The 24,619-nt window shown below is 41.4% G+C and overlaps 1 protein-coding gene across 1 annotated transcript in view; it reads right to left on the reverse strand.

The window, feature by feature from the left end:
• Positions 1-13,072: 13,072 nt before the first annotated feature.
• The window catches only part of mlpha (melanophilin a), a 267,636-nt gene continuing 256,089 nt past the window's right edge, over positions 13,073-24,619 (reverse strand). The window contains exons 16-18 of the mRNA XM_034179775.1: positions 16,113-16,163; positions 14,387-14,422; positions 13,073-13,178 (exon numbers count right to left, since the gene is read on the reverse strand). Coding sequence (XP_034035666.1) covers positions 16,150-16,163 — 14 coding nt within the window. The 3' untranslated portion in view covers positions 13,073-13,178; positions 14,387-14,422; positions 16,113-16,149. The remainder of the gene's footprint in view (positions 13,179-14,386; positions 14,423-16,112; positions 16,164-24,619) is intronic.

Raw genomic sequence — 24,619 nt, forward strand, 5'->3', positions numbered from 1 at the left:
CTAATGAACACTTAAAGCCTCAGTCTAGTGGACACTTAAAGTCTCAGTCTAATGAACACTTAAAGTCTCAGTCTAGTGGACACTTAAAGCCTCAGTCTAGTGAACACTTAAAGTCTCAGTCTAATGAACACTTAAAGTCTCAGTCTAATGAACACTTAAAGTCTCAGTCTAATGAACACTTAAAGCCTCAGTCTAGTGGACACTTAAAGTCTCAGTCTAATGAACACTTAAAGTCTCAGTCTAGTGAACACTTAAAGTCTCAGTCTAGTGAACACTTAAAGTCTCAGTCTAGTGAACACTTAAAGTCTCAGTCTAATGAACACTTAAAGTCTCAGTCTAATGAACACTTAAAGCCTCAGTCTAGTGGACACTTAAAGTCTCAGTCTAGTGAACACTTAAAGTCTCAGTCTAGTGAACACTTAAAGTCTCAGTCTAGTGAACACTTAAAGTCTCAGTCTAATGAACACTTAAAGTCTCAGTCTAATGAACACTTAAAGTCTCAGTCTAGTGAACACTTAAAGTCTCAGTCTAATGAACACTTAAAGTCTCAGTCTAATGAACACTTAAAGTCTCAGTCTAATGAACACTTAAAGCCTCAGTCTAGTGGACACTTAAAGTCTCAGTCTAGTGAACACTTAAAGTCTCAGTCTAGTGAACACTTAAAGTCTCAGTCTAGTGACACTTAAAGTCTCAGTCTAATGAACACTTAAAGTCTCAGTCTAATGAACACTTAAAGTCTCAGTCTAGTGAACACTTAAAGTCTCAGTCTAATGAACACTTAAAGTCTCAGTCTAATGAACACTTAAAGTCTCAGTCTAGTGGACACTTAAAGTCTCAGTCTAGTGGACACTTAAAGTCTCAGTCTAATGAACACTTAAAGTCTCAGTCTAATGAACACTTAAAGTCTCAGTCTAGTGAACACTTAAAGTCTCAGTCTAGTGAACACTTAAAGTCTCAGTCTAGTGGACACTTAAAGTCTCAGTCTAGTGAACACTTAAAGTCTCAGTCTAATGAACACTTAAAGTCTCAGTCTAGTGAACACTTAAAGTCTCAGTCTAGTGAACACTTAAAGTCTCAGTCTAGTGGACACTTAAAGTCTCAGTCTAGTGAACACTTAAAGTCTCAGTCTAGTGGACACTTAAAGTCTCAGTCTAGTGGACACTTAAAGTCTCAGTCTAATGAACACTTAAAGTCTCAGTCTAGTGAACACTTAAAGTCTCAGTCTAGTGAACACTTAAAGTCTCAGTCTAATGAACACTTAAAGTCTCAGTCTAATGAACACTTAAAGTCTCAGTCTAATGAACACTTAAAGTCTCAGTCTAGTGAACACTTAAAGTCTCAGTCTAATGAACACTTAAAGTCTCAGTCTAGTGAACACTTAAAGTCTCAGTCTAATGAACACTTAAAGTCTCAGTCTAGTGAACACTTAAAGTCTCAGTCTAGTGAACACTTAAAGTCTCAGTCTAATGGACACTTAAAGTCTCAGTCTAGTGAACACTTAAAGTCTCAGTCTAGTGGACACTTAAAGTCTCAGTCTAATGAACACTTAAAGTCTCAGTCTAATGAACACTTAAAGTCTCAGTCTAGTGAACACTTAAAGTCTCAGTCTAATGAACACTTAAAGTCTCAGTCTAATGAACACTTAAAGTCTCAGTCTAGTGGACACTTAAAGTCTCAGTCTAATGAACACTTAAAGTCTCAGTCTAGTGAACACTTAAAGTCTCAGTCTAGTGAACACTTAAAGTCTCAGTCTAATGAACACTTAAAGTCTCAGTCTAGTGGACACTTAAAGTCTCAGTCTAATGAACACTTAAAGTCTCAGTCTAGTGAACACTTAAAGTCTCAGTCTAATGAACACTTAAAGTCTCAGTCTAATGAACACTTAAAGTCTCAGTCTAGTGAACACTTAAAGTCTCAGTCTAGTGGACACTTAAAGCCTCAGTCTAGTGAACACTTAAAGTCTCAGTCTAGTGAACACTTAAAGTCTCAGTCTAGTGAACACTTAAAGTCTCAGTCTAGTGAACACTTAAAGTCTCAGTCTAGTGAACACTTAAAGTCTCAGTCTAGTGGACACTTAAAGCCTCAGTCTAGTGAACACTTAAAGTCTCAGTCTAGTGAACACTTAAAGTCTCAGTCTAATGAACACTTAAAGTCTCAGTCTAATGAACACTTAAAGTCTCAGTCTAGTGGACACTTAAAGTCTCAGTCTAATGAACACTTAAAGTCTCAGTCTAATGAACACTTAAAGTCTCAGTCTAGTGAACACTTAAAGTCTCAGTCTAGTGGACACTTAAAGTCTCAGTCTAATGAACACTTAAAGTCTCAGTCTAATGAACACTTAAAGTCTCAGTCTAGTGAACACTTAAAGTCTCAGTCTAGTGGACACTTAAAGTCTCAGTCTAATGAACACTTAAAGTCTCAGTCTAGTGAACACTTAAAGTCTCAGTCTAGTGAACACTTAAAGTCTCAGTCTAATGAACACTTAAAGTCTCAGTCTAATGGACACTTAAAGTCTCAGTCTAGTGAACACTTAAAGTCTCAGTCTAATGGACACTTAAAGTCTCAGTCTAGTGAACACTTAAAGTCTCAGTCTAATGGACACTTAAAGTCTCAGTCTAATGAACACTTAAAGTCTCAGTCTAGTGAACACTTAAAGTCTCAGTCTAATGAACACTTAAAGTCTCAGTCTAATGAACACTTAAAGTCTCAGTCTAGTGAACACTTAAAGTCTCAGTCTAATGAACACTTAAAGTCTCAGTCTAATGAACACTTAAAGTCTCAGTCTAGTGAACACTTAAAGTCTCAGTCTAATGAACACTTAAAGTCTCAGTCTAATGAACACTTAAAGTCTCAGTCTAATGAACACTTAAAGTCTCAGTCTAATGAACACTTAAAGTCTCAGTCTAGTGAACACTTAAAGTCTCAGTCTAATGAACACTTAAAGTCTCAGTCTAGTGAACACTTAACGTCTCAGTCTAGTGGACACTTAAAGCCTCAGTCTAGTGAACACTTAAAGTCTCAGTCTAATGAACACTTAAAGTCTCAGTCTAATGAACACTTAAAGTCTCAGTCTAGTGAACACTTAAAGTCTCAGTCTAGTGGACACTTAAAGTCTCAGTCTAATGAACACTTAAAGTCTCAGTCTAGTGAACACTTAAAGCCTCAGTCTAGTGGACACTTAAAGTCTCAGTCTAGTGGACACTTAAAGTCTCAGTCTAATGGACACTTAAAGTCTCAGTCTAGTGAACACTTAAAGTCTCAGTCTAATGAACACTTAAAGTCTCAGTCTAATGAACACTTAAAGTCTCAGTCTAGTGGACACTTAAAGTCTCAGTCTAATGAACACTTAAAGTCTCAGTCTAATGAACACTTAAAGTCTCAGTCTAGTGAACACTTAAAGTCTCAGTCTAATGAACACTTAAAGTCTCAGTCTAATGGACACTTAAAGTCTCAGTCTAGTGAACACTTAAAGTCTCAGTCTAGTGAACACTTAAAGTCTCAGTCTAATGGACACTTAAAGTCTCAGTCTAATGGACACTTAAAGTCTCAGTCTAGTGAACACTTAAAGTCTCAGTCTAGTGAACACTTAAAGTCTCAGTCTAATGGACACTTAAAGTCTCAGTCTAATGAACACTTAAAGTCTCAGTCTAGTGAACACTTAAAGTCTCAGTCTAGTGAACACTTAAAGTCTCAGTCTAATGGACACTTAAAGTCTCAGTCTAATGGACACTTAAAGTCTCAGTCTAATGAACACTTAAAGTCTCAGTCTAGTGAACACTTAAAGTCTCAGTCTAGTGAACACTTAAAGTCTCAGTCTAATGGACACTTAAAGTCTCAGTCTAATGAACACTTAAAGTCTCAGTCTAATGAACACTTAAAGTCTCAGTCTAGTGGACACTTAAAGTCTCAGTCTAATGAACACTTAAAGTCTCAGTCTAGTGAACACTTAAAGTCTCAGTCTAATGAACACTTAAAGTCTCAGTCTAATGAACACTTAAAGTCTCAGTCTAGTGAACACTTAAAGTCTCACTCTAATGAACACTTAAAGCCTCAGTCTAGTGAACACTTAAAGTCTCAGTCTAATGAACACTTAAAGTCTCAGTCTAATGAACACTTAAAGTCTCAGTCTAATGAACACTTAAAGTCTCAGTCTAATGAACACTTAAAGTCTCAGTCTAGTGGACACTTAAAGTCTCAGTCTAATGAACACTTAAAGTCTCAGTCTAGTGAACACTTAAAGTCTCAGTCTAATGAACACTTAAAGTCTCAGTCTAGTGAACACTTAAAGTCTCAGTCTAATGAACACTTAAAGCCTCAGTCTAGTGAACACTTAAAGTCTCAGTCTAATGAACACTTAAAGTCTCAGTCTAATGAACACTTAAAGCCTCAGTCTAGTGGACACTTAAAGTCTCAGTCTAGTGAACACTTAAAGTCTCAGTCTAATGAACACTTAAAGTCTCAGTCTAATGAACACTTAAAGTCTCAGTCTAATGAACACTTAAAGTCTCAGTCTAGTGGACACTTAAAGTCTCAGTCTAATGAACACTTAAAGTCTCAGTCTAGTGAACACTTAAAGTCTCAGTCTAATGAACACTTAAAGTCTCAGTCTAGTGAACACTTAAAGTCTCACTCTAATGAACACTTAAAGCCTCAGTCTAGTGAACACTTAAAGTCTCAGTCTAATGGACACTTAAAGTCTCAGTCTAATGAACACTTAAAGTCTCAGTCTAATGGACACTTAAAGTCTCACTCTAATGAACACTTAAAGTCTCAGTCTAATGAACACTTAAAGTCTCAGTCTAATGAACACTTAAAGCCTCAGTCTAGTGGACACTTAAAGTCTCAGTCTAGTGAACACTTAAAGTCTCAGTCTAATGAACACTTAAAGTCTCACTCTAATGAACACTTAAAGCCTCAGTCTAGTGGACACTTAAAGTCTCAGTCTAATGAACACTTAAAGTCTCAGTCTAGTGAACACTTAAAGTCTCAGTCTAGTGAACACTTAAAGCCTCACTCTAATGAACACTTAAAGTCTCAGTCTAGTGGACACTTAAAGTCTCAGTCTAGTGAACACTTAAAGTCTCAGTCTAATGAACACTTAAAGTCTCAGTCTAATGAACACTTAAAGTCTCAGTCTAGTGAACACTTAAAGCCTCAGTCTAGTGAACACTTAAAGCCTCAGTCTAGTGGACACAAAGCCTCAGTCTGTTCATCTTTAAAGACTCAGTCTGTTAGTCTTTAAAGCTTCAGTCTGGTGGTCTTTAATGCTTCAGTCTGGTGGTCTTTAAAGCTTCAGTCTGGTGGTCTTTAAAGCTTCAGTCTGGTGGTTTTTAAAGACTCAGTCTGGTGCTCTTTAAAGACTCAGTCTGGTGCTCTTTAAAGACTCAGTCTGGTGGTCTTAAAGCTTCAGTCTGGTGCTCTTTAAAGCTTCAGCCTGGTGGTCTTTAAAGCTTCAGTCTGGTAGTCTTTAAAGCTTCAGTCTGGTGTTCTTTAAAGCTTCAGTCTGGTGGTCTTTAAAGCTTCAGTCTGGTGTTCTTTAAAGCTTCAGTCGGGTGGTCCTTAAAGACTCAGCCTGACGGTCTTTAAAGCTTCAGTCTGGTGGTCTTTAAAGCTTCAGTCTGGTGTTCTTTACAGACTCAGCCTGGTGGTCTTTAAAGCTTCAGTCTGGTGGTCTTTAAAGCTTCAGTCTGGTGCTCCTTAAAGACAGCTTGGCGGTCTTTAAAGCTTCAGTCTGGTGGTCTTTAAAGCTTCAGTCTGGTGCTCCTTAAAGACTCAGCTTGGCGGTCTTTAAAGCTTCAGTCTGGTGTTCTTTACAGACTCAGCCTGATGGTCTTTAAAGCTTCAGTCTGGTGCTCTTTAAAGACTCAGTCTGGTGCTCTTTAAAGCTTCAGTCTGGTGGTGTTTAAAGCTTCCGTCTGGTGCTCTTTAAAGACTCAGCCTGGTGGTCTTTAAAGCTTCAATCTGGTGGTCTTTAAAGACTCCGTCTGGTGGTCTTTAAAGCTTCAGTCTGGTGCTCTTTAAAGCTTCAGTCTGGTGCTCTTTAAAGACTCCGTCTGGTGGTCTTTAAAGCTTCAGTCTGGTGCTCTTTAAAGCTTCAGTCTGGTGCTCTTTAAAGCTTCAATCTGGTGCTCTTTAAAGCTTCAGTCTGGTGCTCTTTAAAGCTTCAGTCTGGTGCTCTTTAAAGACTCAGTCTGGTGATCCTTAAAGACTCAGCTTGGCGGTCTTTAAAGCTTCAGTCTGGTGTTCTTTACAGACTCAGCCTGGTGGTCTTTAAAGCTTCAGTCTGGTGCTCTTTAAAGACTCAGTCTGGTGCTCTTTAAAGCTTCAGTCTGGTGGTGTTTAAAGCTTCCGTCTGGTGCTCTTTAAAGACTCAGCCTGGTGGTCTTTAAAGCTTCAATCTGGTGGTCTTTAAAGCTTCAGTCTGGTGCTCTTTAAAGACTCAGTCTGGTGGTCTTTAAAGCTTCCGTCTGGTGGTGTTTAAAGCTTCAGTCTGGTGCTCTTTAAAGCTTCAGTCTGGTGGTGTTTAAAGTTTCAGTCTGGTGGTGTTTAAAGCTTCAGTCTGGTGCTCTTTAAAGCTTCAATCTGGTGCTCTTTAAAGCTTCAGTCTGGTGCTCTTTAAAGCTTCAGTCTGGTGCTCTTTAAAGACTCAGTCTGGTGCTCTTTAAAGCTTCAATCTGGTGCTCTTTAAAGCTTCAGTCTGGTGCTCTTTAAAGACTCAGTCTGGTGGTGTTTAAAGCTTCAGTCTGGTGGTGTTTAAAGCTTCAGTCTGGTGCTCTTTAAAGCTTCAGTCTGGTGGTCTTTAAAGCTTCAATCTGGTGCTCTTTAAAGCTTCAATCTGGTGCTCTTTAACGCTTCAGTCTGGTGCTCTTTAAAGACTCAGTCTGGTGGTCTTTAAAGCTTCAGTCTGGTGCTCTTTAAAGCTTCAGTCTGGTGCTCTTTAAAGACTCAGCCTGGTGGTCTTTAAAGCTTCAGTCTGGTGGTCCTTAAAGCTTCAGTCTGGTGCTCTTTAAAGCTTCAGTCTGGTGCTCTTTAACGCTTCAGTCTGGTGCTCTTTAAAGACTCAGCCTGGTGGTCTTTAAAGCTTCAGTCTGGTGGTCCTTAAAGCTTCAGTCTGGTGCTCTTTAAAGCTTCAGTCTGGTGCTCTTTAACGCTTCAGTCTGGTGCTCTTTAAAGACTCAGCCTGGTGGTCTTTAAAGCTTCAATCTGGTGCTCTTTAAAGACTCAGCCTGGTGGTCTTTAAAGCTTCAGTCTGGTGGTCCTTAAAGCTTCAGTCTGGTGCTCTTTAAAGCTTCAGTCTGGTGCTCTTTAACGCTTCAGTCTGGTGCTCTTTAAAGACTCAGCCTGGTGGTCTTTAAAGCTTCAATCTGGTGCTCTTTAACGCTTCAGTCTGGTGCTCTTTAAAGACTCAGCCTGGTGGTCTTTAAAGCTTCAGTCTGGTGCTCTTTAAAGCTTCAGTCTGGTGCTCTTTAAAGACTCAGCCTGGTGGTCTTTAAAGCTTCAGTCTGGTGGTCCTTAAAGCTTCAGTCTGGTGCTCTTTAAAGCTTCAGTCTGCCCCAGATCAGTGAAGCAGTCTCAAAGAAAGTTGCTGCTGATGTTTCTGCTGCTGGATAAAAGTCACCTGATCAGATGAAACACAAAACGTTGTTTTTCTTTTCTTGGTCGTTATTCAGAACATGAGAAAGGATTACTGGCTGGGATGTTTTTTCTGCTGAAGCCCTGAGGCCCACTGACACCTTAAGAATCTAATGAGGATTAGGAGGATCCAGACCGTCACCTGAAAGGAACTGGTCTCCCAGTGACGGTGTGATGTCTTCTCTTCCAGATTCCACAAGACTAAACACATCCAGATGTTTTTCCATACATTTGTAGAACAAAACCTAACATACAATTGTGAACCAAAAGCAAAACGTGATGTAGATTGGGTTTTTATGTTTTGGGTCGAAAGAGAAACTCGTTTTAAACCATCTGAAGCTCTTCACAAGCTCTGATGTTGGAAGGTTCTACAGGTTGTCCAAGACCCTGTGGCAGGTCAGGACCTCTTTTGTGATTGGCTGGGTGGAGACAGTGACATCACTGACCAGGTGTTTGAACTGACCGTCAGTAAGTCTTGGCTCTGTGACACCACCTGTCTGACATCATCCAGCTGTACCTGAAGGACGGCGAGCGAGCGACACAGATGTTCACACTCCTACAAAGACACAACAAGGAGGCTTTTACTGTGAAAAATTCACAGAGGCTGACCCCAGAACCAGCACGACCCCGGTCTCTCCTGTGACCTCTGACCTTGGACTTGTCGTGGTACTGGCGCTGGGCCTCCCACAGACGCTCCTCCATGTCACTGAGTGTCTCCTTGAGGTTGTCCACCTGGTACATCAGCGTGGACTTGTGGTTGTGCAGCTGAGCGTTGGACACCATGGCTTTACGGTACTTTGCCTCCGACTCTGCCAGAGAGTCCTGAAGGGCACGACAAGGTCACACACCAAGATTTATATTCAAGGTTTCATCACAATCTGTGAAACAGTTTTCACACGTTCAAGAATTCTTCAGAAAAAATGATTTAGAGCCGTTTAAAACCACTGCTCTCTCGTTTTACTGTCTTTTACAGAGTTCATATTTAAACAAGGTCAGCCAGTGACGCCTCAGTGAAAACCTCCTCAACATAGACTGAAAGAAAAGACAAACTAGAGAGGTTTGAGTTCGGGGAAGACTAGAGGACAAGCAGGGCGGGTGGACCGCCCCTGGCCATGCATCAGCCCACACCCGACCCCCCCCCCCCCCCCCCCCCCCCCCCGCATTTTGAAGAAGGTTTACGAATGCCCACCCCAAAATATAGATTAATTGTGACCCCAAGACAAAGTAAAAAGCAAAAAATCGTGAGTTTTTATGTTTTCTCGTCTCTTCCACGTCTTACCTGTGATGATGTCATCAGTGTGCGCTGGTAGAAGTCACACAACGACATCAAGCTGAAAGATTTGTAGTGCGACAGTTGCATCGACCCACCCCCTCTTCAGTTACCAAGCCTCAGACCAACCCAACAACCGTAAGGACACAAAAGAACTGACCAGAACGACACTGGCAAATGAGAAGATTCCCAGGTTTGGCACTTGTGACTGGATTAAGGTAACAACTGTCAGAGGCTTGAGAGTGCACGGTTCTTCACCCCTTTAATCTCTCAAGATTAAAGGGGTGAAGAACCGTGAAGGACGGTTCTCAGCTGAAGACCCAGCAGATGGGACCCAGGCACTTGTATGCAGGTAGGTAGATCCAGGTTCAGGTTAGGTTTAGGAACATGGACAAAATTCATCCTCTGCACTTAACAATCCACCCTAGGGGCAGTGAGCAGTCACAGTCTGGCACCTGGGGACCAACTCCAGATGCAGACACGGTGCCTTGCTCAGGGGTGGAGAAAGGAGCAGACCCTAAATAATCGTTTTGCTTTTTTTTTTTAAAGTGGAAGGAAACTGGAGAACCCAAACGGAACCCACACAGACACAAGGAGAACATGGAGACTCCACACAGAAAAGACCAGGCGGGAACAGATCCCAGGACCTTCTTGCTGTGGGGCAACAGTGTTAACCACTCAGCCACCGTGTCGCCGCTGTTACTGTAGCAGCACGGTACCACAGCAGGGGTCAAAATACATTTTTTAACTTACTTGCACTGGTGCTAGTAACAAAAAAATTACTTGCACCAAAAAAAAGTTATTGCACAATCAAAAGTCAGTCTTATATCAACCTTAAAACTCCTCCTCTGATGTGTCAGACTCTTCCTCTCTGGGCAGAGTTTGAGGGGAGAGAGAGCGAGGAACTACGGAGCCCTGGAAGTATCATCGCAAAATGTTTTGCATGTGGAGAGAATGTGCGCTCGTTTTATAATATTGTGCGCTCGTTTTATAATATTGTGCGCACGTTTTATTATATTGTGCGCTCATTTTATAATATTGTGCGCTCGTTTTATAATATTGTGCGCACATTTTATTATATTGTGCGCTCATTTTATAATATTGTGCGCACGTTTTATTATATTGTGCGCTCATTTTATAATATTGTGCGCTCGTTTTATAATATTGTGCGCACATTTTATTATATTGTGCGCTCATTTTATAATATTGTGCGCACATTTTATTATATTGTGCGCTCGTTTTATAATATTGTGCGCACATTTTATTATATTGTGCGCTCGTTTATAATATTGTGCGCTCGTTTTATAATATTGTGCGCACATTTTATTATATTGTGCGCTCATTTTATAATATTGTGCGCACGTTTTATTATATTGTGCGCTCATTTTATAATATTGTGTGCACGCTTTAAGCATCGTTTGAGTGAAACAAGGACACGATCTATTTAAACGTGGCCACAATTTGTAAAACGTGCACTCAATATTGTCTTGACACATAAATGCTGACTATTAGTCAACAAACCAGCAGACAGTGTAACACATTTCCCAATTAGAAATGGATCTGGTCAGAGTGTATCATCATGCTTTGGGCGCACAAGGACATACAGAGAACTCCAGCTGCCCAGCATGACATCATCTGGAGTTTAAGCACATTAAAAAGGATGGTGAGGATGAAGCATCTCCTCCTCATGAGGATGACAGTTTAGGTCATATTATGGAGTTCATTTTGAACGAAAGGAAAATGAGTGCTCGTTTTTTTAATTCAAGGGCTCAATTAAAGGAAAATGTGTGCACGAATTATCACGGCAGGAAAATGTGCTCACGTTATCCTTTAATTGGGCCCTCGAATTAATAAAACGAGCACTCGTTTTATTAATTCGAGGGCCCAATTAAAGGATAACGTGAGCACGAATTATCACGGCCAGGAAAACGCGCGCACGTTTTATTAATTTGAGAACATGTTTTATTAATTCATGGGCTCAATTAAAGGAAAACTTTCGCACAAATTATCATGGCCAGAAAAAAATAGCACTTTAAGTGACCTCTCCTGGGTTCCGTAAGAGAACCGCAGCGACAACTAGTGTTTTTTTCACGTGCGCGCGCAAACTAATCATCCGTGAAGATAATTTTTTAACTACACAGATGTATAATAAAACAAATGGTGACTGGTTTATAACACAATGATGACAGAGTTTGAGGGCAGACAGAGAGGAACCACAGCCAGCCAGTTTTTTTCTTTTCTTTGTTTACATGTGCACGCGTGAACACAACAAATAGAGCACCGCAACTCGCTCCGTGTGTGAGAGTCATAAAACGCAGGGAAGACGAAGACAACACACTGGAAATTGTTTTTTTCATTATTTATTCCTTTACTGGTTCATTCTACTGGTGCTTATAGTTGATAAAACTTGGATAAAGTTACTTGCACCAGTGCAAGTGGAGTATAAAATTACGTGCACTGTTCGAATAATACGTGCACAAACTAGCACATGCACGTACTATTTCGAGCCCTGCACAGTAACCCCAGTCATTACCTGGCTTCCTTCTGGGACTTGTTGCAGAAGGACTGGTAGATTCTATTAGGATTGTTGGTATCTAAACCTGTCATCAGCACATGTCAACAGATTGAAACAGAGACAGCAAGCAGGTGACAACTGCTGGACTTCAGCTGAATCCTTCAGTAACACGTCTTTGTTAAGAGTTCACAACCTGGGCACTTCTCTTGGCCCAGCAGTTCTGCAGGAGGCTCCACCATCTTCACATAGGAAAATGACTGATCTTCATCACTACATCATCCGTTTTTGAGTCCAGTGGTGAATCCACTGAAGTCCACTGAAGCTCTGAGCACTGGAACCAGAATCCAGCAACTTGTAGTTCCTGTAAGTTTGTAAGGCCAATAAGCTCTGAGACACTTTAACAACAGTTACTACATCTGTGGGGACCAACACAGCCATCAGAGAGACAAGTCACCCAGAAAAAGCAGACATCTGAGCCTCACAGCATGCTCCGCGACACCACTGGAAAGAACTGACATTCCTTCAGGATAACCAGACCAAACCTCTGACAGCATGGCCACCACAATGTGGAGTGTTCAGAGGTGGTCATCCTGCTGAAAGACACAACATTCCATGGATGTGCCTGAGGTTAAGCCCTGTCACAGTGGCGTATTTGTAGAGCTGCTCATGGCAGTGTTGTGTTTCATTTAAATACGCCCGAAATGCGCGCGTACTCAGCCTTTAACAGTGTTCGTTCATACTTGCAGTTGCGTGTGTTTGCGTTTTAATATGTGCACACAGTCGCGTGTGCCATGCTGCAACAGTTTCAGTGCTATTTTCTGCCTCTGGAAGTGCGCTCTGTTCTCTACTGCATGGTGTGGTGCGGCTCAAAAACAGAGTCATTTAACATTATTATTATTATTATCATCAGTTCTTTTATGCAGCAAGTGCACGTTTATTTTAAAGAGTCACAGCTCTGATTAGACAGAGAAAGAGAGAGAGAGAGAGAGAGAGCGCTTTTATGAAACGATGCGACACAGTGAAACAGTCCTCATATAATGAGTCCAGTATGATAAAGTGAAGCAACGATCTTGCAGTATTTATAGCTCCAGAAGAACAACAGGGAGATGTGAAATGGCACACAGTACCGTGTTGAAGCGTGGGCGGGCTCACAGTAGCAGACAGTAGCACGGCGCTGCGTGGACTCCCGTGAAGGCTCCATGCTGTGCTGTACGCCGAAGAAAATTAAACAGGTTTAATTTCCTCCGTCCTATGGGCGTAGCCCTCAACATACTGCTGCGTATTGAGAAAAAACACGTAAAGTGGGCGGAGAGCTGCTCATTACAGCGTAGACGATATGCTGTAATGAGCAGCTCTACGAATACGCCACTGTGACAGGGGCTTAAGGACGTGGGCCTGAGCACCACACCAGAGGTGTGACCATTGGAACTCTCCAGGGGTTTATTCCTCCCATAACCCTAAGCCTACCATCCCCCCATGAGGTCTTCTACCCCACAAGTAGACTACAGTGTTCTACAGACAGGAGATACTTTTCAAAACCACCTACACTTAGCGTTTCCTTGAAGTTGGTGCAGAGGTTTTTGTGGTACCTGCAGTGCCAAAGATGGAACCAAGCCCCCACAAGGATGTATGTACCTTCATTTCTCTGATTGATGCCTCCGTTTCCATGGAGACTGATGTGTCACCACTTCCTCTGCGGGACGAAACTCCACCTAGTGATGCCAGGGTGGCAGCAGACAGAGTGGACACCGTCCTGGAGCCCTGAGAGGACAAAAGACAGCAGACTCCTGGTTGTGCTAGGGTCACATGCAGTGATGCCGGTAACGCGTTACTAAGTAACGCGTTACTCTAATCTGACCACTTCTTTTAGTAACGAGTAATCTAACGTGTTAATCTTTCCAAATCAGTAATCACATTAAAGTTACTTCTCCATGTCACTGTGCGTTATTATTATTTTTCATTGTGGGTCGATAGCAGCATTAAACTTGGTCTGTGGGCAGGAGGTCGGGGTTCGACTGAACGTCCCACTTTAAGCGAGCTGTGAGCTTTTCATCCGCGGTTTTTTGCAGCTGCTCGACTCGTCCTCACCTCTTAAAGGGCGGTGATCAGCACACCTGCACTGAGCTTTACAAAGTCATTTTTATACTTTTTTCCTCCTTTATTTAGAATTCTGAGCTGAGCTGCTCTGTATCGTCTCGTTAAAAACAGCTGATCCTCTGCGACGTGTCAACAACTAACACTATTTTCCACTCAAATGCACCTAAACTCTCTTTCTGAGGACCACATGATGTGAAAACGCAATAAAACTTTCTTACCTGTAAATCTGGTCCTGTTTTCTGCATAAATAAATGTTATCCATTCTTTGTGCTCAAACGCCAAAGCAGGGGCGAATCCAGATAGAATGGGGGCGTGGGGCAAGGATGTGCCCCCCCACAACACCCCTAGATTAAAGGTCCAGTTTTGAAGCTGTTTTTTACTACAACTACTAATATTGCTTAAAATAATAATAATTTCGACAAGTAAAATGTTTAGAGAGAATTTAAATGTTAGAAAAATGTTAGAATTTAATAGTTACATTTATAAACAATGTAGGTTAGAAATTGCAAGTTTTACTGTTACAGTGCTGTCAACAGTTAAATATGAGGTCAAGAAAGAGGTCTTTATTTTACTTTTTATAAAACAAGTATTTATTTTCATTGAAGTCAAGAAAGGGTGACTATAAAGTGAGTTTTGGCAAAACAGGTATCATTGTCATGTTGACGTGGGTTGTTTTCGACAGCTGGGGAAAGTAACTAAAAAAGTAACTAGTAATCTAACTTAGTTACTTTTACAATTGAGTAATCAGTAAAGTAACTAAGTTACTTTTTCAAGGAGTAATCAGTAATCAGTAATTGGATTACTTTTTCAAAGTAACTGTGGCAACACTGGTCACATGTGACATCATTACAAACACGCATGTGTTTACGTACTTTATCCAGGATGTCTCTGTCAGAACGCTCCTCCACCTAAACACACAGAGACAAAAGTCAGTGAGTGTCTGGTTCCCACGGAAACATTGTTTAGAGAACTTTGCTGATGAAACCATCTCTCATCACTCCCAGAATCACAGAGAAATTATCTGCAACTCCTGCTTCTCCCGTGCACTTCATGAGGTGGAGAACACGTTTGGAATCATCTCAAAGGTACCAAAGTGCTTCACAGTCAGAAAAAACATAAAGAATAACTTAAGACAATAAGCAAATTTAAAACAGACACATCAGTAAAAAATATTTGCAGAATAAAGAACCAAATAAGATGTCAGAGCGCTGCTGGTTGTGCAAAAGCCATGTTTTAATTTAGATTTAAAAAGACCCAGGTCAGTGTTGGTGCAGATCTCGGGGGGGCTTGTTCCACAGTCTGGGTGTGGCCACAGAGAAAGCTCGTTCTCCCCGGTGGCAGAACCTGGACCTGCGAACCTCTAGTGCTCAGTGGTTAGAAGATCTGAAAGCTCAGGTTTGGTCCTGATGTGTCAGCAGGTCGGCTGAGTTCAGTTGTTCACATCTTGTTCACAAAATGAATGCGTGCCAGAGATTTTGAACTTCTGAAAGTTTTCTTTGCATACTTGCATGCAGCCGCGCACAGTTTACAACGAGTTTACTCTCTGGCATGTCAGATTGCGTGTCAATGCGGGAACGAAATCTGTGCAAGTGCCAAGGTGGCTTTAGTCACCAACCCACTAAGATTTGAACTTTAATGCAATTATGCCAAATGTTACACCGAATGCCTGAACTGACACAACTCCAGTTGTACATGGAAAAATGTGCTTGCTGCTCCTGGTCTTCCTGACCGGTATCCCAGCCAAGTGCTAATCTGGATCGACTGGTTTTACTGGTGACTGTGAGGAGTGACGAACATGAGGACAGCAAGAGTCTTATTCTGAAGGATCTTTAAAAAAGAAAAGTCAATATTTTCTTTTACTATGTTGGGAAAAAATGATCTGAAGCTCCAGCTTTACACAACAACCAGCAGGTGGCGCCATGCTGCCATCATGAGAACCGTAACATGGCTGCAACATGTATAAAACATGCAGATAGACAGGTGGAGGTGAAAGGTCACAGTCTGAGCCACAACTCCAGCTCACCACCGGGCTTGCACAAGCTGAACTGGCCCTGGAGGAGGTCCGAGAACCCGAACCCAGAAAACCACTGTAGTCTGACGGCTGGATGGACAGACCGAGGGAAGGAAGGGAGGAAGAAAGAAAGAGGAAGTGAATGATACAGAAGAGGAAAAGGAAAAACAAAGATCATTTCTTCAAAAACAGAGATTAAGACACTGTTTTTGTAGTTTTTATTTTTTGCCACACGAGAGCTGCACTCATCAGTTTCCAGATCAGTTACTAAACAGCATCAGCGCTGAGTGACATTCTAAAGTACTTTCTTTCAGAGTCAGCTGGATAAATCCAGATGAAAGCAATCAGTACTGAGTCTGGATCTGAAGGTGGACAGACAGAGTCCAGACCGTGTGGACAAAATCCATCAGGACCCTCAAGCCCCATGAACGTGGTCAAAGAGGAAGAAGAAGTGATTAACTGATTACCAGAGCAGTTAATGGGTTAACTGATTCAGCTCTGAGGTTAACTACAAGCAGATCAGCAGGACTATGAGACATGAAGTCCAGTTTGTGACTGAAATGGTTTTTGGTGAGAGAGTCACTGACCCTGAGGCTGCCACGACTCCCAGCGGACATCTGCTCGTCATCGTCGGACATCTGAACAAACAAACAAACAAACAAGCATCAGAACAGGTTTGGGTTTCGTGGACAGAACCACCAACATCACGATCATGCAGGTTCTGAGGATCAGGTCCAACATGGATCTGTGGATGACAGTTTCCAGGAAAAGAAAAGACAAAGATGGAGGGAATAATAAAGGAATAGAAGAAGAGATACAGACTGAGGTGTGTCTCAGAGAGAGATGAAAGTATTTCTCGCTGTCCTCCTGCGGGAGTGAGACAGCGACAGAACTGTCCATCAGTTTCTGCTCACGACTCGTTTATTTGTCTATTTTTCTTTCACAGCATCTCAGACATCATCACTTCATCACTTCTGACACAAAGTCCAACAGGTTTGAATTTCTCTGGATTAAACTCTTAAATTTAAGATAATTTTGACTTTTGACAGATTGTTTCTTTTTGTAATTTTCAGAAGAAATTAATTTACTATCAAATTAATCAGCAGATGAATCGATGATGAGATTGTGACAGTCAGCACAGGATCCTGGAGCTGTATATGAGGCTCATGCAAAAACTATCAAACTGCACAGAAATGATGACACTATCTTGCCCTTCAAAATAAAAGCATGGAGGATGTTTCTCACCACAGATATGTTCCACTAACTTTACAAACATCTCACCACACACGTCGGGTGCAGACGAGACATCATGCTTGTCCCGTGTTCATGTCAAGTGTTCTTCTGGTCCAAAGCATAAGCCGGTGCTGCATCCACCAGCTCTCGGAACCTCCTCGAGTCCGGACCGACAACCGCCCACCTCCACCTGCACTTCATTCCAGCTCCTAAACACAACCATCTGTGTTCCACAGCCAGCTGATACACAGGCGTCCCTGTGGACCTTTCTGGTCCCTAGTGTCCTTAGAACCTGTCCACAAGGTGTCGTCCCCATCAAGCCCAACATACATTTCAATATGTTTAAAATATACATGGTCAGGGGCTGGTGGTACCACTGTAACCCATACAGCGTCTAAATCAGGTCACTCATGAACGTTCATGATGGTGAGGAAGGTGGCGGGACAAAAATCATTTTGATCCTCCTGGCAGGACAGCTCTTCTGGTTGACCCACCCATGGATTGGTACTGGGACTGAAGTGTTTCAGGCAGGTAAAGATGCTGTTGTCCTGGTGTTGCAGGGAACCTTTGCTTCCATTTGAGATACAGGTATCATCCCAACAGCGAGACTAAAGGTCTTGTTGTCCTTCTGGGGAAAAGGTGATTGTGTGAGTCGAGTAACAATGTCCTCTGTATCTGGTATCCACCGGAAGCTACCTGCCGCTCAGGAACCAACGCGCTCTGTTTTCATGTCCAGGAATCCCAGCTCTGAGCATTCAGTGAGGTGTCTCCCATTTCCACAAAGCTTTAGACTTGGTCTGCTGGGCTGCTTTGTGGGACATCCTGAGAACTTGCAGAATCCACAGGAACATGCTGAACACCGTGACTAATCCATAAACTGTTCCTGGGAGAGCTCTGGGGTCCATCTGCAATGTGAAAGGGTACTGGCTCCAGATCACACTATGAACATTGTAGAACCAGTGGAGGGTTCTGAAGCTGAATGAAGAGTCATTGTCAAAGATCAAGACCGAAAGGAAGTACTTGAATGATGCCGTTTAATCAGCAATACATCTGAACAAACACATGTACTGCAGATCCGTAAAGCTAGGACATCTTACTACTCATCACTAATTGAAGAAAATAAGAACAACCCCAGGTTTCTTTTCAGCACTGTAGCCAGGCTGACAAAGCTCTAGAGCTCTACTGAGTTTTAGAATTCATCATAGTACAGAAACAGCATTAGTGAAGATTACAAATGATCTTCTTATGGCCTCAGACAGTGGACTCATCTCTGTGCTCGTCCTGTTAGACCTCAGTGCTGCTTTTGATACTGTTGACCATAAAATTTTATTACAGAGATTAGAGCATGCCATAGGTATTAAAGGCACTGCGGTGGTTTGAATCATATTTATCTAATAGATTACAATTTGTTCATGTAAATGGGGAATCTTCTTCACAAACTAAGGTTAATTATGGAGTTCCACAAGGTTCTGTGCTAGGACCAATTTTATTCACTTTATACATGCTTCCCTTAGGTAGTATTATTAGACAGCATTGCTTAAATTTTCATTGTTACGCAGATGATACCCAGCTTTATCTATCCATGAAGCCAGAGGACACACACCAATTAGCTAAACTGCAGGATTGTCTTACAGACATAAAGACATGGATGACCTCTAATTTCCTGCTTTTAAAACTCAGATAAAACTGAAGTTATTGTACTTGGCCCCACAAATCTTAGAAACATGGTGTCTAACCAGATCCTTACTCTGGATGGCATTACCCTGACCTCTAGTAATACTGTGAGAAATCTTGGAGTCATTTTTGATCAGGATATGTCATTCAAAGCGCATATTAACCAAATATGTAAGACTGCTTTTTTGCATTTATGCAATATCTCTAAAATTAGAAAGGTCTTGTCTCAGAGTGATGCTGAAAAACTAATTCATGCATTTATTTCCTCTAGGCTGGACTATTGTAATTCATTATTATCAGGTTGTCCTAAAAGTTCCCTAAAAAGCCTTCAGTTAATTCAAAATGCTGCAGCTAGAGTACTGACGGGGACTAGAAGGAGAGAGCATATCTCACCCATATTGGCCTCTCTTCATTGGCTTCCTGTTAATTCTAGAATAGAATTTAAAATTCTTCTTCTTACTTATAAGGTTTTGAATAATCAGGTCCCATCTTATCTTAGGGACCTCATAGTACCATATCACCCCAATAGAGCGCTTCGCTCTCAGACTGCAGGCTTACTTGTAGTTCCTAGGGTTTGTAAGAGTAGAATGGGAGGCAGAGCCTTCAGCTTTCAGGCTCCTCTCCTGTGGAACCAGCTCCCAATTCAGATCAGGGAGACAGACACCCTCTCCGTTGGGGTTTTTCTGTAATTATTCTATGGCTTTTGCCTTACAATATAAAGCACCTTGGGGCAACTGTTTGTTGTGATTTGGCGCTATATAAATAAAATTGATTTGATTTGATTTGATTTGAACTCACACCAGGAGCACTGAGATCCAAGATGAAGGCCGTGTGGCACCGTGTCTTAAGCACGATCCAGCACACAGATAACTGACAGCTGAGGACTCCAGAACACACTTGAGGCCACAAGCAGGTCTACCTGGGGGGCTGCCAACCAGAACCCGGGGTGACTCCATAAAGGTGTGGATGCAGCACTGACCTGTGACCCCTGCTTTTGACCATGTGTAGTTTAGGGGTGTCACAGTACACAGACGTCACAGGTCGGTATGAGTTTGGTTTTTACAGAAACACTTCTTCACTGTGGAACAAAGTCTAAATCTAAACTTTTTTCATTAAATGTTTATGGATTCCTGACACCTCCTGTCATTCTCATTGGGATGACTTTACTTTGCAGCACAGGTTTGTTGTGTTTGTTGTTTTATCTCGTGTGACGTGTGGAGCCAGATGGTCACTAAATTGTTATTCGGCGACTATTCGGGGGTTGACCATGCCTCAGCACTGAGGGGGCTGGCCCCGCCTCCTGCAGTGAGACAGAAGACCACACCTCCTCCTACACAGATCATGAAACTAGAAGGACACAGTCTGTGGATGTGAGCAGTGCAGCTCGCTGAAAAGTCGATGAATTATAGAAACAAATACGCCTGTGTGGCACCGTGTGTTCCCCGAACCATACTGCTCAGGACAAACACATGTACTGTGACAGCCCCCGTGTAGATACATGATGAAGATTCAGTCACCTGTTGACTGTTTTTCTTGATGAAACATAAAGAGATGCAGTGTGAGCGTGCCCATGACCACGCCCACAGCACATGCTCAGAGGAGCAGATTATCCAACAGTCTGATAATCCGTCCCATCTCCACATCCTCCTGCCAGATTAAATATTAAGCCTTTAATGGTTTCCAGTAACCAAACTGGGTCATGATGTCTGCTGACCTTTGACCTCTAGCTGGTAAGCAGCAGAAAAACAAAAGCCAGACTAAATCTGCAAAAAACATTTTACTTTCAAATGAATTAATTAATCAAAAACCCAGACAGAGCTTTAATTCATTTGAAAGCTTGACTCTTAGTCTTGTCCATCCAAATTGGAAGTCCCAAAAACCAGTTTTATTTGTTATTATCTATCGTCCACCTGGTCGTTACTGTGAGTTTCTCTTTGAATTTTCAGACCTTTTGTCTGACTTAGTGCTTAGCTCAGATAAGATAATTATAGTGGGCGATTTTAACATCCACACAGATGCTGAGAATGACAGCCTCAACACTGCATTTAATCTATTATTAGACTCTATTGGCTTTGCTCAAAAAGTAAATGAGTCCACCCACCACTTTAATCATATCTTAGATCTTGTTCTGACTTATGGTATGGAAATAGAAGACTTAACAGTATTCCCTGAAAACTCCCTTCTGTCTGATCATTTCTTAATAACATTTACATTTACTCTGATGGACTACCCAGCAGTGGGGAATAAGTTTCATTACACTAGAAGTCTTTCAGAAAGCGCTGTAACTAGGTTTAAGGATATGATTCCTTCTTTATGTTCTCTAATGCCATATACCAACACAGTGCAGAGTAGCTACCTAAACTCTGTAAGGGAGATAGAGTATCTCGTCAATAGTTTTACATCCTCATTGAAGACAACTTTGGATGCTGTAGCTCCTCCGAAAAAGAGAGCTTTAAATCAGAAGTGCCTGACTTAAAGCAGATAACCCGTAAGTTGGAGAGGAAATGGCGTCTCACTAATTTAGAAGATCTTCACTTAGCCTGGAAAAAGAGTCTGTTGCTCTATAAAAAAGCCCTCCGTAAAGCTAGGACATCTTACTACTCATCACTAATTGAAGAAAATAAGAACAACCCCAGGTTTCTTTTCAGCACTGTAGCCAGGCTGACAAAGAGTCAGAGCTCTATTGAGCCGAGTATTCCTTTAACTTTAACTAGTAATGACTTCATGACTTTCTTTGCTAATAAAATTTTAACTATTAGAGAAAAAATTACTCATAACCATCCCAAAGACGTATCGTTATCTTTGGCTGCTTTCAGTGATGCCGGTATTTGGTTAGACTCTTTCTCTCAGATAGTTCTGTCTGAGTTATTTTCATTAGTTACTTCCTCCAAACCATCAACATGTTTATTAGACCCCATTCCTACCAGGCTGCTCAAGGAAGCCCTAGCATTATTTAATGCTTCGATCTTAAATATGATCAATCTATCTTTATTAGTTGGCTATGTACCACAGGCTTTTAAGGTGGCAGTAATTAAACCATTACTTAAAAAGCCATCACTTGACCCAGCTATCTTAGCTAATTATAGGCCAATCTCCAACCTTCCTTTTCTCTCAAAAATTCATGAAAGGGTAGTTGTAAAACAGCTAACTGATCATCTGCAGAGGAATGGTCTATTTGAAGAGTTTCAGTCAGGTTTTAGAATTCATCATAGTACAGAAACAGCATTAGTGAAGGTTACAAATGATCTTCTTATGGCCTCAGACAGTGGACTCATCTCTGTGCTTGTTCTGTTAGACCTCAGTGCTGCTTTTGATACTGTTGACCATAAAATTTTATTACAGAGATTAGAGCATGCCATAGGTATTAAAGGCACTGCGCTGCGGTGGTTTGAATCATATTTATCTAATAGATTACAATTTGTTCATGTAAATGGGGAATCTTCTTCACAGACTAAGGTTAATTATGGAGTTCCACAAGGTTCTGTGCTAGGACCAATTTTATTCACTTTATACATGCTTCCCTTAGGCAGTATTATTAGAAAGCATTGCTTAAATTTTCATTGTTCCCTTTTAACTTCCTGTTAAAAGGGAGTTTTTCCTTCCCACTGTAGCCAAGTGCTTGCTCACAGGGGGTCGTTTTGACCGTTGGGGTTTTACATAATTATTGTATGGCTTTTGCCTTACAATATAAAGCGCCTTGGGGCAACTGTTTGTTGTGATTTGGCGCTATATAAAAAAAAAAATTGATTGATTGATTGATTGATTGTTACGCAGATGATACCCAGCTTTATCTATCCATGAAGCCAGAGGACACACACCAATTAGCTAAACTGCAGGATTGTCTTACAGACATAAAGACATGGATGACCTCTAATTTCCTGCTTTTAAACTCAGATAAAACTGAAGTTATTGTACTTGGCCCCACAAATCTTAGAAACATGGTGTCTAACCAGATCCTTACTCTGGATGGCATTACCCTGACCTCTAGTAATACTGTGAGAAATCTTGGAGTCATTTTTGATCAGGATATGTCATTCAAAGCGCATATTAAACAAATATGTAGGACTGCTTTTTTGCATTTACGCAATATCTCTAAAATCAGAAAGGTCTTGTCTCAGAGTGATGCTGAAAAACTAATTCATGCATTTATTTCCTCTAGGCTGGACTATTGTAATTCATTATTATCAGGTTGTCCTAAAAGTTCCCTAAAAAGCCTTCAGTTAATTCAAAATGCTGCAGCTAGAGTACTGACGGGGACTAGAAGGAGAGAGCATATCTCACCCATATTGGCCTCTCTTCATTGGCTTCCTGTTAATTCTAGAATAGAATTTAAAATTCTTCTTCTTACTTATAAGGTTTTGAATAATCAGGTCCCTTCTTATCTTAGGGACCTCGTAGTACCATATCACCCCAATAGAGCGCTTCACTCTCAGACTGACCGTTGGGGTTTTACATAATTATTGTATGGCTTTTGCCTTACAATATAAAGCGCCTTGGGGCAACTGTTTGTTGTGATTTGGCGCTATATAAATAAAATTGAATTGAATTGAAATTGAAATTGAATTGAAAAGAAATGATGTTTATCTCTTCATCATATTCTACATTACAGTATATCATATAATCCAATAAAATCATTCAATTTACCCGTATTTTACAAACATAATAAATACTCTAGATCAGGGGTAGGCAACCTGTTCCAGAAAGAGATATGAGGGTGCAGGTTTTCTTTGCAGCCACTGACTCCACCAGGTGATTTTACTGATTAATATCACTTTGAGCAGATGGAATCAGTTAATCAGTGAAATCACCTGGTGGAGTCAGTGGCTGCAAAGAAAACCTGCACCCTCATGGCTCTTTCTGGAACAGGTTGCCTACCCCTGTTCTAGATGATTCAAGATGATGCACAATAACGGCTAAAATGAAGACTAAATTACATAGAAATCTTTTGGCTGATGTGGTTGCGGCTCGCGGTCGCCGCAGTGGATCCGGTTTGAATCCACATCTCAATTAGGAAGACGTTCCAAATACAACTCCAATGTGACACAAGTGGGCTTTGAACCCCAGACCGTCTGGCTTTGAGGGTTTTAGGACTAAACATCCTAACATCTGGAGTATCAATATGATATGAAGAAAAGTGCTCAAGTAAAGTGAAGCCATAAACATATTAAGGTGGCTATGTCATTCTGCTGTTGCACTGCAGAGGTCATTAAAGGTCAGATGTGATGTTCCTGGAAGACAAAATTTCCCATCTGTCCTTGCTCTACCTACTGTCCTTGAGCCAATCAGGAGCCAGTGACACAACTCTGAACACTTGCAGCTTCGTAAATATTCCTCCGTTTGTTTCAACTGTTGCAGCTTTAATTTGAGACGCTTCAACACGAGAGCAGGGAGTGATGGGAAATAAGATCAGGATCATCCAGCTCAGACTCCAACGGACACACGGGGGCCGAGCAGAGAGTCGTACCATCCACTGTTCAATACGACCCCACTTATTGTCCACAGCACACGACCTCTGCCAAGGAGGAGAAGGAGGCAGAAGACAATTAACTACAACACAAAACCAAAACACTGATATTTACACATTACTCTGAAAAGGTCATTTTGTCAACATCTTAAACTTCTTTTGCTTTTTTAATGACTGACAGTACTTTAATTTAAAATCTTAATTCTTGCCTTTTCTTGTAAACTGATGGGGTTTTTCAAAATGTACAAGATAAAGAAGAAAATATTTGTATGATCACGTGTTGACTGCTTTGTCTCATAGCTGAATTCTGATATTAGTTGACAAGATTAAATGTGTTTCCCGAAATGGTCATATTTTGTTTTGTTGATGTGGCGCTGATACTCTCTTATGTTGTTCCCAACGTAGTATTATACCGACAGAGTGTTGCACTGACAGAGTATTATACTGTTGAAGTATTGCACTGATGGAGTCTTATACTGACAGAGTATTATACTGACAGAGTGTTGCACTGACAGAGTATTATACTGTTGGAGTAATGCACTGATGGAGTGTTACACCGACAGAGTATTATACTGACAGAGTATCGCACTGACAGAGTATTATACTGTTGGAGTAATGCACTGATGGAGTGTTACACCGACAGAGTATTATACTGACGGAGTGTTGCTGTGATGGAGTATTATACTGACAGGGCGCTCTACTGACGTAGTATACTGACGGAGT

This window comes from Thalassophryne amazonica, chromosome 1 (genome assembly GCF_902500255.1).
Source record: "Thalassophryne amazonica chromosome 1, fThaAma1.1, whole genome shotgun sequence".
In the NCBI taxonomy this organism is placed as follows: Eukaryota; Metazoa; Chordata; class Actinopteri; order Batrachoidiformes; family Batrachoididae; genus Thalassophryne; species Thalassophryne amazonica.